The sequence below is a fragment of the Hylobates moloch genome, unplaced genomic scaffold (assembly GCF_009828535.3).
Source record: "Hylobates moloch isolate HMO894 unplaced genomic scaffold, HMol_V3 SCAFFOLD_11, whole genome shotgun sequence".
Taxonomy (NCBI): domain Eukaryota; kingdom Metazoa; phylum Chordata; class Mammalia; order Primates; family Hylobatidae; genus Hylobates; species Hylobates moloch.
Window position 1 is genome coordinate 60775537 of NW_026652286.1, and position 17573 is coordinate 60793109.

General features: G+C 37.8%; 1 protein-coding gene across 4 annotated transcripts in view; it reads right to left on the reverse strand.

The window, feature by feature from the left end:
* Positions 1-5826: 5826 nt before the first annotated feature.
* GRM5 (glutamate metabotropic receptor 5) overlaps positions 5827-17573 on the reverse strand; it is a 578520-nt gene continuing 566773 nt past the window's right edge. For 3 of the 4 annotated variants that reach the window (XM_032167126.2, XM_032167124.2, XM_032167127.2), the window contains one exon: positions 5827-12573. In XM_032167126.2, coding sequence (XP_032023017.1) covers positions 11667-12573 — 907 coding nt within the window. In that variant the 3' untranslated portion in view covers positions 5827-11666. The remainder of the gene's footprint in view (positions 12574-17573) is intronic. The other variant, XM_032167125.2, reaches the window with a different exon arrangement.

Here is a 17573-nt window from a genome sequence, read left to right on the forward strand (position 1 = left end):
TAAAAAAAAAAAAAGAGAAGTTAAAATGTATGTTTATACTGCCTTAATGGCGTTAAGGTTTTAGAATAACTGAAATTTTTGGTAACACTGATCTAACTGTGACAGTTGTTTCAACCTATAAAAGAAAAAAGATGGACAGAAGGGAGCTTACCTGAATGAAGGGGACTCCAGAACTGAAGAAGTCTCTTCACCAAAGTCATATATAATGTAGTTTATATTCTTCTAAAGTTTCTTTTTTCTCTCTCTCCAGTTTTAAGTATTTTGATTTGAACACCAGGCCTTTGCCACAACATCTCCCATTTTTTTTTTGTAATTGAGTATTCTTTATGTATTTTCATTACTTACTAAGCAGAAACAATTTCATTTACTTTTTCATTTAATCTAATCTGGTTGTAAATGGCTATATCAACTCATTTCTTATATTTATTTCTGATATTTGTTGCAACAAAATGAGTGATTAGTATTTTTATTTGTGTTTCAATTGTTAGGGAATACACACAAGAATATAAGCAGCAATAACTAATTTTGCATGGGAATATCGCCACTCATGTTTTATATTTTAAATATTTTATTAGTTAGATCTAAACATCTAACACTGCTACTATTACCACTACTACTACTACCACTAGTAGTATTACTACTAAAGCAGCTAGCATTCAAAAAACATACTGTATGTTCCATGCTATGCTAGGCACTTCATAGAGTTTTATCTAAAAGGTTAAATACTTATTGAATAGTAATAAGTTAAAGTGGGCTTATGTCCTAGTTTGTTCAAAAGAGTCCAGATATAAGCAGTTTTCCCAGGTAAAGCCATTCTCCAAATATCACTAACACTTTATTCAACTCTCAGAAATGACCTGTTTTGGACAGAGCTTACATATTCACTTTAGAAATTGTGCATATATGACATACTTCTTTTACACCTGATTTAATGGGAATTCTTCTAATATTTTGTTATTAGTATTATATTTTCTATAGGTGTCTGTTTTTTTTTCTACCTTCAGAAAGTTTTCTTTTAGTTTTAGTTGCTAATTTATTTTGTTTTAGTCAGAAATTAGTGTTGGATTTTATCAAATGTTTTTGTATTATATATTACATTTTCTTTTTAATTTGTTAATGGAGTAAACCATATTAATAGATTTTTCTAGTTTTGAATAAAACTTTCAATCTAAGGGCAAAATATACTCCTTTATAAAGTATTTAATAGTTTATTAGGTTTTATAGTGTTATATAAATACTTAGTATTTTAAAAAATAATTATATATATTTGATATTTGATCAAATGAAATTTGATTAAATGAGATTTGACTATAATTTCCTTTTATTTCCATATTTGTCTGATTTGTGTACCAAAGTTATGAAAGCCTCATGAATAAGCTATAAATATTTCCATATTTTTTCATCTTCTATATTTATATGTTATGGTGTAATTTACCTGTAAAACATTTAGGCTTATACTTTTTAGAGTAAGATATTTTAAAATTCTCTTTTATAATATTCTATCATTATGGTCTAGGGTTTTTTTTACTTTTATTTCAGTTTGGTAATTATATTTTTTTAGAATAATATTCATTTTACCTATATTTTCAAATGTATTAGCATAAACTTCTACTTAGAAATTTGATATGTCTATATTTCTATGTATATATTTTTTATTACTAATTTTATGTTTATAATTTGTGCTTTCTTTTACTCAATTAGATTTGATGAATGTTCACATGTGGGTCTTTTCAAATAGATGACTTTTTTTTAATTGTATCAAATTTATTTTTTCCCTTCCAAATCTATTGAGGTGCTTGTGTATTTTCATGTGATAGATAACATCAATAATTTTTCTCACACTGAACTATTATTACTGAACCTTAATTGTGTTTGGACACTATTTCATTTTGTTTTAGTTTTTATAATGTTTATTTGAGAAGACCGAAATTGTTTGCCCTAATTTTTATTTCCATCAAAAGGGAAGGAGAGCTATCATGGTTACTTGGGTCTAATCTTTTTTTTTTTTTCTTTTTTATTATACTTTAAGTTCTGGGGTACATGTGCAGAACGTGCAGGTTTGTTACATAGGTATACATGGGCCATGGTGGTTTGCTGTATCCATCAACCCGTCATCTACATTAGGTATTTCTCCTAATGCTATCCCTCTCCTAGTCCCCCACCTCCTGACAGACCCTGGTGTGTGATGTTTCCCTCCCTCTGTCAATGTGATCTCATTATTCAGCTTCCACTTATGAATGAGAACATGTGGTGTTTAGTTTTCTGTTCTTGTGATAGTTTGCTGAGAATGATGGTTTCCAGTGTCATTCCTGTCCCTGCAAAGGACATGAACTCATCCTTTTTTATGGCTGCATAGTATTCCATGTTGTATACGGCCACATTTTCTTTATCCAATGACTTTGGTTTTAATAGTTAGTGTTAATTTTTTAAAATGTTTGCTTGTATTACTTTGATTTGTTCAATATTAATTATTTGTATTGTATTTGATTTTTATTTATTTTACAACATCTTCAGTTGAATGTTTGTTTTCAGTCTTCTTGAAAACATATACATTTATGATAAAACATTTTTTGAGTACTCTTTGACTGTTTCACAGATTTTAATATACAGAACTGTCACCAATGTTCATTTATAAACAGGATATGATTTTAGTTAAGTTTTTCTCTTCATTCCAGAATGCTCTCTTAAAAGAGAGATTGTAAGTGAACATATTTCTTTTGGATAACTTTTGTTTTAAATTTAAGATTTCTTACCTTTTAGTCAGTGAATGTGGCCTGTTTAATTTTTGTTTCCTGGAATTTGTTAAAATTATCTTCCTGGTTTAATCCAAGGTTAATATTTATGAATGTTTTAATGATGTAAAAGAGAATGTCTGTCCTCTGTTAATAGGAACAAACCGCTAAGTAGATGTGTTTGATTATTCTTGCTATTTGTGTTACTTAATTACATAGATCTTTTTTTCTTTTGGCTTCTTGATGAATTTGCAAGTTAAATATATTAAAGCGAGTCATGGTGGTTGTGGATTTTTTTTTCCTCTTGTGTTTCCAATAATCTTTGTTTTATAGGTTTTGAAGCCCTATTTTTAAGCACATATAGGTTCATCACTGTTCTATCTTCTGTGTAGATTTTTATCAATTTTAAATATTTCTTTTAATCCTTTTAATGGCTTTTATTTTCTATTATTTCTTATTGGACATTAATAGTCTTACACCTGCCTTTGTTTATCATTTGCTCCTTTAAATGCTTTGTATATATCAGAACTGGTTAACTGATGGTGCTTGTTCAGCAAATACCATCACTTAAGGACGTGGTTGCATTATTCTTTTTCTGAGTGCTTCTTAACTTTCTTTAATTTATTTGGGCATTTAAGTCTGTTTGTTGGCCCTGTGGTCATCATTCACATTTTTCTTGTGCTCCTGACCTGTGCTTTGTCAATCAGAAATGGTTGTATCTTAGTCTTATTCTTTAGGAATTGACTGTTTTTTTGTTGTTGTTGTTTAGTTTTTTTTTGAGAAGGAGTCTCGCTCTTTCTTTTTTTTTTTTTTTTTTTTTGAGGCGGAGTCTTTCTCTGTCCCCCAGGCTGTAGTGCAGTGGCGCGATCTCGGCTCACTGCAAGCTCCGCCTCCCGGGTTCACGCCATTCTCCTGCCTCAGCCTCCCGAGTAGCTGGGACTACAGGCGCCGGCCACCACGCCAGGCTAATTTTTTTTTGTATTTTTAGTAGAGACGGGGTTTCACCGTGTTAGCCAGGATGGTCTCGATCTCCTGACCTCGTGATCCGCCTGCCTCGGCCTCCCAAAGTGCTGGGATTACAGGCTTGAGCCACCGCGCCCGGCCGAGTCTCGCTCTTTCACCCAGGCTGGAGTGCAGTGGCGCGATCTCAGCTCACTGCAGACTCCGCCCCCCCGGGGTTCACGCCATTCTCCTGCCTCAGCCTCCCGCGTAGCTGGGACTACAGGCGCCCGCTACCTCGCCCGGCTAATTTTTTGTATTTTTAGTAGAGACGGGGTTTCACCATGTTAGCCAGGATGGTCTCAATCTCGTGACCTCGTGATCCGCCCTCCTCGGCCTCCCAAAGTGCTGGGATTACAGGCGTGAGCCACCGCGCCCGGCAGGAATTGACTTTTGAGCTTGTCTTTCTTTTTCTTTCATTCTTTCAATTTTTGTTGTTATTGTTGTTGTTGTTGTTTGAGACAGAGTTTCATGATCTCGGCTCAGCTAAGTTTTGTATTTTTTGTAGAGGCAGGGTTTCACCATGTGGCCGAGGCTGAACTTGAATTTCTGGGCTCAAGTAATCTGCCTGCCTTGGCCTCCCAAAGTGCTGGGATTACAGGGATGAGTCACCTGGCCAACTTTGGTGCTTTTTGTTATAGCCATACAAAGAATAAGAAAGCATTTCCACCAGCTTCTTTCATACTGACTGGATAGAACTGGCTAGGATGTTCTCCTAATTTTGTTGCTAAGTTGTCTCGGGTTATTAGAGTGGGTACTTGTCTTCCCAAAACAAGATCTTTTTTTCTCTGTATGCATTTAGATTGTTTCATGCCTCTTTGAAAAGTAAGATGAATTACTAGGGCTAATGATGGGATTTAAGCTCTTCAGAAAATATGATAGAGAGTACCACACACATAGGGAAGTAAAGGGCTAAAGTCTTATCTTAAATATGCAAGAGTAGAAATGCATTTATGTGGTATGTGTTATAGACGTGTTCATGTATTTTTGCTCTTATGTTTTTAAATTAGAAAGAGTTTCTAAAAATAGCTTCTGGATAATACCTGATAGACTTCTACTGCTTTTGGAATACATTTCACTGGTTAGGCAACATCTATTAATGCTGTATCTCACAACATACTGCTTCATCTGAGGCTGTTGAAGTTAAGGAAACTTAATTTCATTTGGTTCAAAACGTTTTGAACCAAAATGAAAGAACATAAATTGTAAAAGAAATCCCTCAGCTTGACCCGTGAAAGTAAAGTAAATGTGCTGACAGAGGTCTAAGAAATCGAAAAATGGGAAGAGAACGAATAATAAAATTGAGGAAGACTTCCAATGATTCAGTAAAAGGGCTCCTGAAGACAATGTTGTACTATCAATCTGTGTTTACTTCTCTAAAGGCCTAAGGAGATCATCATGGAAATGGCAATGAATTTTGAAAACTAAAAGAAAAAGTGTGTATAAATTATAACTTTTATATCATAGCATTTCCAAAATAATTTTCATGAAACTCTGAGGAGACAGCTTCATTAGCAAAGTTGATGGATATTAGAATACTATAAATTGGGCCGGGCACGGTGGCTCACGCCTGTAATCCCAGCACTTTGGGAGGCCAAGGCGGGCGGATCATAAGGTCAGGAGATCGAGACCATCCTGTGAATGGTGAAACCCCGTCTCTACTAAAAATACAAAAAATTAGCCGGGCATCATGGCGGGCGCTGGTAATCCCAGGTTCTTGGGAGGCTGAGGCGGGAGAATGGAGCCAACCCGGGAGGCAGAGCTTGCAGTGAGCCGAGTCGCGCAACTGCACTCCAGCCTGGGCGACAGAGGGAGACAGAGCGAGATTCTGTCTCAAAAAAACAAAACAAAACATACTGTAAATTGGTAAGTTCTGAAGTGAAGATAGCCATTTAACTTGGAATTACTACATTCTTCAAACTTTTAAGACTCTAAGAACTTTTATGAATCATCTATTAATATTCAGCAGTTCAGAAAAGCCACAATTTATTATTTTATGTGGTTTTCACGGACATAGAATTTGTATAATTTATAATATAACATCTATCTCATTATAGAAATCTGATAGTATGAAAATCTTTATTTTTAACGTCAACGAATAAAAATACAAGCTTATACATAAATAAGCCAAAGTGTCTGATGTGTATATCACATAGCTATCCTGTATATAGATCATATCTCAAAGAGACTTATGTCCTGGCAAAAATAAATGTCTTTGTCCTGGTCTAACAATAATTTAAAATATTTATTCTAGTGGAGGTTAAGTGTTCCTGGAAACTTTTGGTTCAGGATTCTAAGAGTGGCTGGAGAAGATGAATTTAAACATTCTCTTCATAGAACTTATTTACTAACATAATAACCTAAAAGTAATATACAGAGTGAGAAGTAATAACTGATTCTGAATTTTAAAATACCATGAGAGAAACTGTAAATACTAAGCTTTTGCTTAAGGAGATTATTTCATTAATATAATTCTGCCTATCTATGTACTTACCTACCTATCTGCCTAGCTATCATACAAAGTAAATATTTGAAAACTGTTTATGTTCTAACACTGATCATTCATGTACAGCATAACCAAAAACTTGGCCAGCATTCAGCAGAAATTATAACAGAGGAAAAGCATTCTCTCTGTGGTGTTCAATATCAATTTACTAAGTTGTCCTTGATAGACAATTCCAAGGTTGCACACGAGTTCAAATCTCAATAGGTTTCCTCCAGGATATATGCTTTAAGTTGGACAGGAACTTGTTAAGCTCCACAAATAACATTGATATAACAAATTTAAGCTTCCTGCTGAATATTAACTGTATACTAAATACCACATCACCACTAATAATACCTATTGAGCATTTATCAGCAATGTTGAAATGATAGAAACTTCACAGATTATTGTAACTCACTTCTGCATGTAAAGCAAGAGGAACAAGTTGTAGAGAAATCAGAGTGATTTATCCAAAGTCAGTTGGTGACAGGGTAAGAGATACTGGCTTTTAATTCAATGCTATTTCTATCGCATCCGCTGGTTTTAAATTGCCTTCCATAATTTGATGGAGTCTGATAAGGCTCTTTGGATTTTTAGAAGGTAATTTCCTGTACCTGGTTTGTATATGTCACTTCATCCTCAATTTTATGTGAACATATTACCATTCATATCACATTAGAATAAAAGATACTGAAGGGAAGAGTCTGACAAAACAGATAAAATGGCTTTCTTTGTTAAGATCAAACACGTTTTGTATAATAATATATGTATCTACATATGTATATATATCATTATGCATTTAATACAATGTCAGAAGCATAGATCAAATATATTTTTAAATATACCTTGTTTTTCTCTTCCATACGTCAAGCATCTACCTTATATTCTGCTGTAGTTTTTCACTAATTTGTGTCCAGGGAATGTATATTTGCTTAAGAATCAGTCAAAGTAAAACTTTTGTTTTCTGGAAAAATTATGTAATATGCACATACGTCTACACACAAACACATACACAGAGACACACACGCAGATGGACTCAAAAGTCAAATGTCTATATAAATATGTAGTTTGTAGACACACATCTATACACACGCAAATAATCTATTTTATCTGTGTGATGTTACTTCTATCAACACATATAATTATGAAACTATTTCTATAATTTGTATGTCTAGACACATAAACAATGCATATTTCCTATATATTTTTAAGTACTTCTTTATGTAACAGTTGTTTGTAGATGTCTTTGGGGACAAAATCTCTGGTTGGTTTGTGGTTGGTTTATATTTTCATTTAAATCTATAGTCCACTGCTTACTTTGTAAACCCCATAACTCAAATGTATAGATCATCCAGTATTCAAGATTAATTAGTATCATGGCTCTTTTCATCTTAGAAAACACTATTAAGACAACATTCTAAACATTTGAGGGGAATAATCTTAAAATCATATTATAGTTTTTTTAATGTTTTTTGAAAAGTAACTGGCTTCACAAACACCAAGTACAACATGATTTAGACAACTGAGAAACAGGCAAGTATATTTTGAAGTGCTAAAATAAAACATATTTATACAAGTACAAAGCAAAACAATGCTGATAAAAATGTTAAACTTTATGAAAAAAATCATTTGCAATTCACATCAAAATAATTTAACATTCTCTATTATTTTAATAGTACAAGCTGCCACAACAGAGAAAGAACAGATACACGCACACAATTTTAAAACCAAATCAGTTATAAGTGCAGAAAAAAGTAAGTACAAGCACTTTTAGCCCACACAAATCTTTTAGGATTGGCACCGTCTTTCTAAAACATCTATAATCTATATAGATTTCTAATTACAACACCATCAGCAGCTGCCATTGATTTCTAGAAATACACACAATATACATAGTATATTTGTTCACATTGGGAAGATCAGTGAAATTCAACCAACTATTTTATACATGCCTCATTCTTCAATAGACAGTAGAGACTCTCCCAGGCCTCAGACCCTCTTCAAAGTGAATTCTGACTTATCTTTATGCTTTCACTGATCTGTATTTTTTCACAGTATAAAATTGTAAATGGTAACTATAGAGATTCTGACAGCTTGAGGGTTATTAATAAGCTGTTGCTAAATGTGAACTCACATAATACCTTTGAAGTCTCCAAAACATGTACATTTTACTGGGAGACTAGCATAGGAAATGCTTTTGTTTTTTGTTATTCTTAAAAAGAGCATTTAATTCCTGGCTTGGAAGTCACAGAACTGCAGCAGAGCCATTATACAATTCATTTACAGTCAAAATAGCTCCTAGTCTTCCTGATCACTTGCTGGTAACAGCAGTAGTTTGGGAAAGATAGTTACTTTCAAGGATTAGCACATTTGGGGATTTGCTTTTTTTCCTTGTTTCAGTCAAATCTCTTATAATTTTTCTTTCCATACTCCCTTTCTGTTCCCCATCCCTAGCCCGGAAAGACGGTTCTTCCCAATCCAGATATGTTCTTCTTAGGCTGCTCCCACTCCTTTCCCAAAATAGAAGGACGAGTGGACTGCTTAGATTAGTCAGTATAACTTGGTTAAACCACGTCTTCGTCTTTCCATCCTGGGACATATCTCTCCTTTAGGGTCACTTTGCTGAGCCTTAGCATATCCCCTTGCTTTTAGTCATGCTGGTCCCGACTGAATTATCACTGGGCACCAGGAACAGATTGTTTTGAAGGAAATTCAATGAGAATGTACCCAAATGAATTGTGAAGTTCATATCCTATAGCCCTAGAATGAATATTCAGTTCTCTTTGTACTGTAGAGTTATTACTTGGAACCTGGTATTAGAATTGGCAAAGAGACAGAGTTAGCATCATTCCAAAATAAAAGATCTCAAGAATGCATTACTAATAATCTTATGTCCAACATACAATGTATTCAATGGAGTGGCAAAAGTTATAGAAACACAGAGAAAAATATATCTTGTTCTCTTCTAATTGGATAAATCATTTTTATTATTACAGTTGATTATGATAGCATGTGGAATTATCAGATGGCAATTTACTTGCATTAAATTTAATTTCTAATGAAGTTTTTATAAGGTAGTGTACTTTTTAAGAGATATGTTACTAAAAAAATAGAAAATGAATTTGACCATGAACAAAGTTTAAACATGTTCTTCAATTGGTCTAGAGTGAAACGTATTGTACTCGAGAATAAAATGAAAATCAAAAGGATTTTATGAGACACATTTTAAAATGTAGAGCTTATAGAGAAAGGTTTTTAATACCTAAGAAGTCAAGCTAGGAATCCTCAGGTGAATGCCATCCTTTTGATGAGGATCCAAAGGGTATAATACTTCAAAAGATTTCCATTTGTTTTTCAGATAGAGGCAGACATTTGCTTTTAATGAAACCATGAAACTTAGCTAGATTTCACTTATATTTTAAAAGCCTCGGTATAATATTTGGGATCGGGGTGCTGTGATGATGTTATTTTCAAATCTAGCATGGGAGGTTCGCTTTCTTTTAAATTAATACTTTAGTACATTAATGTTAGCTTTTAATGTTTTGTATTGGGAGGTTTGACTTAAAGTTGCAAGTAAGAACAAACAGCAGAAAAGAAAACTCAAGAAGAATATTTATTTGAATTTTTTAAAGTGAAGAATGATAAATTATGCCAATGGACTGACTTCTATTTCCCAGTTTATTTTCTTTTAAGTAGATGTGAAATAAAAAAAAAGTACTTACCAAAATAAGGATATTGAGCTAAAAGAAAAAGTTTTATTTATTTTTCTCTCTGCCAAAATATACTTCTGCCTCACAGCATATATTTTTCATAAGGCTATCTTAAGTATAAGGCTGGGTCAACTGAACTGTAAATTTATAGGACACCTCCTCCATTTATTACTATCCTTATTTAAAAATCAAAACATTTGGTACCTGAGGATAGCTGCAATGGGAGGAAGAAAGAGATGACAGTGGATTCAGGTCTTGAACTATGAATTCTACCTATTTGAGACTATCAAAGCCCACTTGTTTCTGTTGTAACTCTAAATCTCTTTTCTGCAGTTTAAAAAGTGACAGTATGAAGTGCACAAAATCATATTAATCATTATTTTAAAAAAGAAAATAAGAATTGCTTTGCCTCTTTTTGGAATGGCTAAGAAAGACTGTGTGGTTAATATTAATTAAGGTTCCTCTTTTTTAGTATTTTGTATTGCTTTGAAAAATCTACATTTGTCATAGTTCATAGCTGCCCTGTTCAAGCAGCCAAGAATAGTTAAAATCACTGCTCACTGGCATAGCTAAATCTCCACTAAGCTGACTTGACACAGTTTAAAATTTTCAGTGTATTAAGATTGTGTTAATCCTTTCAACAGCAGTCTCTCAAATCGTGACAATGTCTTCATGGGGTCTATGGACCACTCTTCCAGTGGTGGGACTCAAAAAGAACAAAGGAGCTCTTTGTGCATCAGGTTCTCAAAATAAAGGAATGAAGAAGTCCCAATGCATATTTTAATATTTTAGTTGGCGATGCAAACGGAACAGCATTCCTAAAGAGTGGCCATGTTTCTTGAAAGAGATAGCCAGGCTGGAGCTCAAGAATGATTATTATAAAGAGAATTTCCAGCTACAATGCACCCCAGTGAGGGAATTACAAAACAGTATTCCAGAAAATATTTTTTTGCTACTCCAGTATTGATTGGCAACATGGTGAAATAGTCAAGAAATCTTCCACTGGTTTTCTTGGTTAATGGAGGTGAATCTGAAATAAGTAGGTGGAATCCCCGATGCAGGCATTTGGAAGAATATTTCACAACCCAATTGGAGAGGAAAATCTCTGGTAGAAGCCCTACGTAGTACTTAGCGCAGCACTCACTATCCAGTAGTGTGTTATGCATGAGACACATTCACAACGCCTCAGTAAATACTGGACCCAAGTTACTGCTTTTCAAGGTCTTTACAGGAAAGAAAAAACAGAAAGAAAAAAGAAAGAAAAAAGTTGATGTTTTGGTCCCAGATTTTGGGTTTGTTAGAAAATGTACATTCATGTTTGGTGAATCAAAGACTCTTCTGGGAAAAGAATTAAAGTAAACAAATAAAACTTTTTACAGTTGCTTATTAACTACGCTCTTCACCCTCCGTTACGCTGTTTCACACGCACTGCTTCTCTAGAGCAAAGCACTTGGAATGGAACTGTTTGAAGAGATGCCTTGTCAGCCCTCAAAGATATCAGCCGTGTTTCTTAAAAGCCCATGTTTTCTAAGGCCACTAGAAGAAAATCTGCCAAAAGATTTGTCGTCGGTTTCTTCGTCGGTTGTCATGAGATAGCACTATTGATCTCGTGTTTCCATTAAGGGGTGCCCTTGGCATCTTCCCCCTGGGCCGTAACCAGGCGGCTATGCTTGCCATTGTGTGTGTGAACACGGGGGGCTCCGCTCCGCACGCCGAGGTCGGCGCGCTTTCCAGGGACATTCACAACGACGAGGAGCTCTGAGTGTAATCTCTTATGATAAGAGTGTCATATTTGGGAGACGACGGGATACAGAGGGCCGACTCGGACACTGGCGAGTTGGGGGTTGTGCTCCCCGAGTCCACCGAGTCTCTGAAGGGGGACGGCGGGGTGAGAGCCACCAACTCCTCCAGGTCTGGCTTGGCGGCCGCAGCCTCGGGCCCGGCCGCGGGGCTCTCCCGGGCCGCGTCCCCAGCAGCCTGTGCCCCCGCCGCGGGCTGCGCGCCGCCTGTGACCTCGATGGCCGGCAGAGGCTGGATTTCGGCAAAGGTCGTCATGGTCGTGGGCAAATGGATCTCTTTGGGGATCAGGTAGGACGAGCAGAGCGGGGCGCCGACGCCGGGGCTGGGGGCCGCGGTGGACAGCATCATGGAGTTGAGCTCGCTGATGTTGGCCGTGAAGCGGGTGACCACGCTGCTGATCTGCTCCATGAGGGAACCCTGCGAGGAGCTGCTGCGCGCTGCGGGCTCCGAGTGCAGCGACGGCACATCGTCGTCCGTGCGGCTGGCCGAGCCCGCGCGGTGGCTCAGCGTGCTGATGGGTGACGGTGAGCGCGGCCGCGCGGGCGCCGGGAAGTGCTCCTCAGCCTCGGCCACATCATACAGCGCCTTGGGGCCGGCGTCTGGGGACTCGGGCCCGCCGGGACCGGCGCCTGCGCAGCCCGCACCGCCCGTGGCCCCCACGCCCCCTGCGCTCCCGCCTGCGCCAGCGCCCAGGCCACGGCTCTCCGTGCTCTTGGGGAAGGGCTTGATGACGGCCGTTTGGTTGGGGTTTTCTTTCTTGTTGATGTGGATGGACAGGCGCTGCCACAGGTGCTGCCCCCGGCTGCTCTTCTCATTCTGGGCCCACGTGACGGATTTTCCATTGGAGCTGAGGAGAGAAGGGAGAGGAAAGGTGACTCAGCGAGGTGCCCAGGGGGCTTAGATGCTGCTTCCCCAATGGTGGTTGCTCATGGGCTCCGGACTGGGGAGGACTTTTCTAATTCTTTCAGGAAACACAGCATCAAAAGGACATCATGGAAAGAGGCCTTGGAAGTGGCTTTCGTTTGCTTGTTTTGAGTTAAAGTCTGCTTTCTATATCAGGGCTTCCGTTTATCATTATCATGAAAATGTGTTAAAGGGGATGCTTGTCAGGATGAAGGAGCGTTTATTAGGATTCTGCGGGAGTTCTGAGCCTACCTGTGAGTGCAGCAGCACACAGATGCAAGGGCTTGCAGTGTCCCGGCTGTGTGCAGAAGTGCCTGGTACAGGACAGGGGCTTCCTAGAGTTAGTGGCCTCTGAAGGAAAACATTACCACTAGGACCCAAACTCACCAACAATCATCAGAGAGGAGGGAAGGGGTAAGAGAGTCAGGGATTACCAGGAGGTAGTCAGTGGTTCCAGTTCCGCCTTTATTCTGGAAGTTGGTATATCTATAACTAGGGTTTTCTGTCTGAACCCCTGATTTTGAACATAGTGTTACTTAGGCTGCCTTACCTGCTGGAAAATAAAAATTTAATGAACACACATTTCTAATGAGAACTTCTTTACTTCATAGAAATTCACCTCACAAATGTATTTTGAGTTCTATACTTGAATAACAGTTCAATGAGTGAGAGTGCTGTATAATGCCTATGGCACTTAGCAGAGTGATCTCAAATTAGGATGCTGGTGAATATTGTGGGACTGACAAGTTTTTTAAAGGCCTTTCTCTCTCTTTCTCCTTTGCACTTCCACCATGGGGTCTGAAAGCCACTCTCAAGATGTGATTGGTGCCTCAGCCTCAGTGCCCTGGTACCTCTCCTTACCACTAAAAGCTGACACAGTAGCTTCTGAAGCTGCAGACCTTCTTTCAGAAACTTTACAAAGGTCAGAGAATGTGGCCTGACACTCAGGATATTTTTTTATTTTTTATTTTTTAGACGGAGTTTTGCTCTTGTTGCCCAGGCTGAAGTGCAGTGGCGCCATCTCTGCTCACTGCAACCTTGGCCTCCGGGATTCAAGCAGATCTCCTGCCTCAGCCTCCCGAGTAGCTGGGATTATAGGCATGTGCCACTACACCCAGCTAATTTTGTATTTTTAGTAGATATGGGGTTTCACAGTGTTGGTAAGACTGTTCTTGAACTGCTGACCTCAAGTAATCAACCTGCCTCAGCCTCCTAAAGTGTTAGGATTACAGGCGTGAGCCACTGCGCCCGGCCTGGAATGTTATATGAAGAGATTCTGGTGTAGTTTCCCATCAAAAAGTAATCCAAGATCTCTGTTACTAGGGGGTCTGTTATTTTCAGTCAAGACAGCTCTGTTCTAGGGGCTGTGACCAACAGATAGCCTTGAGCAGCCTGACGACCAAAGAAGTTGAAGACTGCAGTTTTATCATCACAACCTATGGTTATTAAACTAAATTCTGTGTAAGACTCACCTAGGATATTTGTCAAAGATATAAGATGTGACTCCCAGTAGAGTCTGATTGTCTGGATTGGCTTCCAAGAATCTATGCTTTTGACAAGCATTCTGTTCTTCTGCTCCCAAAGTAATTCTGAAGCACTTTGTTTCTCAGATTCTTTCACAATCTGAGAAACTCTGGCAGAAAGCCATCCTTTTTTTCTACATCTCCATCGCTCCCCTTGGGCCTCCTTGCTGGAGGGCTGGCTTCCTCTGAGGGGCTGGGGTTGTACCTCATTTGGAATCCACCAGCCTTGAGGCTGCCTGACTGGCCCTGCAGGATCCACTCTGTCTGAGAAACCCACTCCCTTGGTAACAGACTGCCATTTCTGCAGCCCCTTTAATGACATGCTTTTTGCCTCTTTCCACACTGCTTCCCATTTCTTTATCTGTTCCTTTCTACTTCATGGTCCTTCTTTCTCCGCTCTTTCCTGTGAAATTTCTTTCTATGTAATCTACCCAATATATTGTAGTCTCATGTCCTTCAGAATCCTGGAATATGAGCTTCTTCCACCTCACCCTGCCCTTCCTGGAAAGGATGAATGAACCATTTCCAGGTTTGGAGGTTGCTGTGCATCCATAGTAGCAGAGGGGGCACTGCCAAACAGTTGGTGTTCTTTTCTAGTAGTTTCAGGATTTATTTTTCAATTTTGCATTAGCCTGACTTGCGTGTATTACAGTTCTTTTCCCCAGGTGTCCACTAGCTTCTGGAACATGGCAGAGAAGAAATGGGCCAGTTTATTTACGGGATTTGATTGGGAGGATGGTTGCCAACTACACCCTTTCTCCTATCAGAAGGATAAGAAACAGGTGTTTCGAAAGGTACAACTATTCTTTCAGGTCACTAAGGCCCCTTTTAATACAAAGCATGGACTTGAAATCGGGAGACTAATTGGATTTATTCCACCAACTTTTACCTTAGGGACACTCTTGCTCCTAGTACAGAGAGGTTTTGCAAACACTAGCTTTTAAAAAGTTTCTCTCTCTCTCTCTTGAATGCCTTTAGTGGAACATGATGGAACATACTTTGGATGTTAGCAGTAACAGTGTTGGGAATCACCTGTAGCCATGCCCCAAAACATGATAGCATGTTGCAAAACCTCTAGGTGAGTGTGTGATGAGGAAACCATCCTAATCAACCAATTCTGTACGAAGTATTGACATCTTTTTTCCTGGCTGTGCCTTTGCTTACAGTGCCCATGGCCATAAGGAAGAAAGAGCACCAGACCATCTGAATAACGTGAAAGTGGACACAGGAAACACCAGACACCCAGAGAAATGGAGTCCAAATGTGAGTACTTCATTTCATTCTTTTGAACATGAAAGCTTCTTTTTCCCTGAAGTAAATGAGAACTCTTAAGAAAAAAAAAATCTCCCTACTCACGACATTATTCTGTTTATTAGTAGAATGTACATTCTATGAAGACACAGATCTTATCTATCTCGTTCAGTGACACTCAGCATGATTTTAATAAGCATTTGATGGATAAATAGGATTTTTTAGTTAACAGGGCCACTGTGGGGTGTCATGGAAGGTGCAATAGAATAGAGATCCTAAAATCCCATTCTTATTCTGGATCTGCCATCCCAGATACTTGGAAAGGAATAATCTTTTTAAGCCTCTGTAAGAAGCAGACAATATCTCATTTGGTTCGGGTTGTTTTGAGATTAAATGAGACAATGTAGGTGAAAAGAGCTGGTAAAGAGAAGGTGTCTAAGGATGTTCAGTTTTTGTATTTTATGTGAATACAACATTTCAGAAAATAAAAAGTATACTCAATGCCTTTTTGAACCCTGGTTTAAGGAACAGAGAATTCAGTGCAAAGTAAAATATTTGGTAAGCCATAAAACCTTTCACGTTCTTTCTCTTTTACCTGACCTGGAGTTCCATGATCCATGGCCTCTTTTCACACCCTAAACTATCTCCTTGGGTGATCGCCTCCACCCCATTAAATTCCAAATTTACCTTCTTTCTCAAATCCTTTTCCATTGTGCTACATCCTCTCTTCCTTTTTGCTTAACTGTATCCTCTTTTTTTCTTATTTTATTTTACCTTAATTGTCTTGTCTTAAAGAAAGCTTTCCTGACCCTGCTAGGCTAGATTCCTATGGCCCCTGCATTCAGGCATATCATAACTCTTTGCTATATGTCTATCTCACCTGCTTGATGGGACATTATGAAGGCACAGACAGAGGGTTTGCTCTTTCCTATATGCCCAGTAGTACCCATGCATTGTTTAGAACATGGTAGTGCTCAGTAATATTTTTGGGCCAATAATTGAGTAGATGAAATGCAATTTATTTTTAAAATTTATACTGAATTGTTTTTCTGTTAGAATTAGGTTTTTAAAATAATTCAATGTTAATGAAACTCTATTTTGCCTTATGGATCTACTTTTACTTCTTATATACCTCCCTTTAATCAATACTACTCAATGTCTACATATTTTAAAAATTTCATTAAATATGAGAATACAAAGCTTGATATCTGCCATGAAAATTGCAGAATAATTACTTCCTTATAACTCATATCTGTCTTAGTGAAATTGCTCAGTGGCGAAATCTTATCGAGGCAGTAGTGATAGTGGAAAAGAGAAAGGACCCAGATTCTCAGTCCAGGATCTGACTCAGAATGATGTTGAGCAAATCACTTGCCACCTTTGAGTTTCTTTCTTTATTGGAAAAAAAAAAGAGAAAGAAATAAACCTCCCTTGCCCATCTTGCATGATGTCTGGGAAAAAAACAAAAGGATAATACATATGAGGGTACATTATAGAGCATAGCCCTTCTGCAAATGCAAGGGGTTATTCATTAACATTAAATCTTCTATTCAGCTGAGCTAAGATGTTGTATTTATTATTTAGGCTGAGATTTTTTTTCAGCATCCATGTTATATGTTTGTCCTTGGGGGCTGAAGTGAGAAAAATGAAAGGGAACTTTTCTTTACCCATCTATGGCACGTCACCTTCCATCACTGAATATTTTGGACATTAGAAAAGGAGAGGGAAAGAAGAATGGAGGAGAAAGGGACAAGATGAACTGATCTGCCACATCTGAGGAGAGGACCAAAAGTAACTTCTTTCTCTCTTCCAGGCACCATTTAACCCTTTTGTAAAATATAATATGATGCCATCTAATGTTCTCTCTGTTATAATTATTTGCTCTTTATTTCTGAAAAACAAAAAGCAGCATATCAATAATGTTATTTGAGGATTAAGTTTTTTGTTTATTTGTTCCATTAATTTTTGTTTACATTTTGGGTCTGCCAAAATGACACTTTCTATCTTTATTCTCAGAGGTTTATTTTTCCTGTTTTTCCCTTCCATATCAGACACTTAGCAATTTTATTCATTTTCAAACAGGCTCTGAATGTCATGTCAATAACCTCACCCAGTTTCTCTATTCTTCTGCTCAAACCTGCAGATATTAGAGTATTCTGCCATGTACACC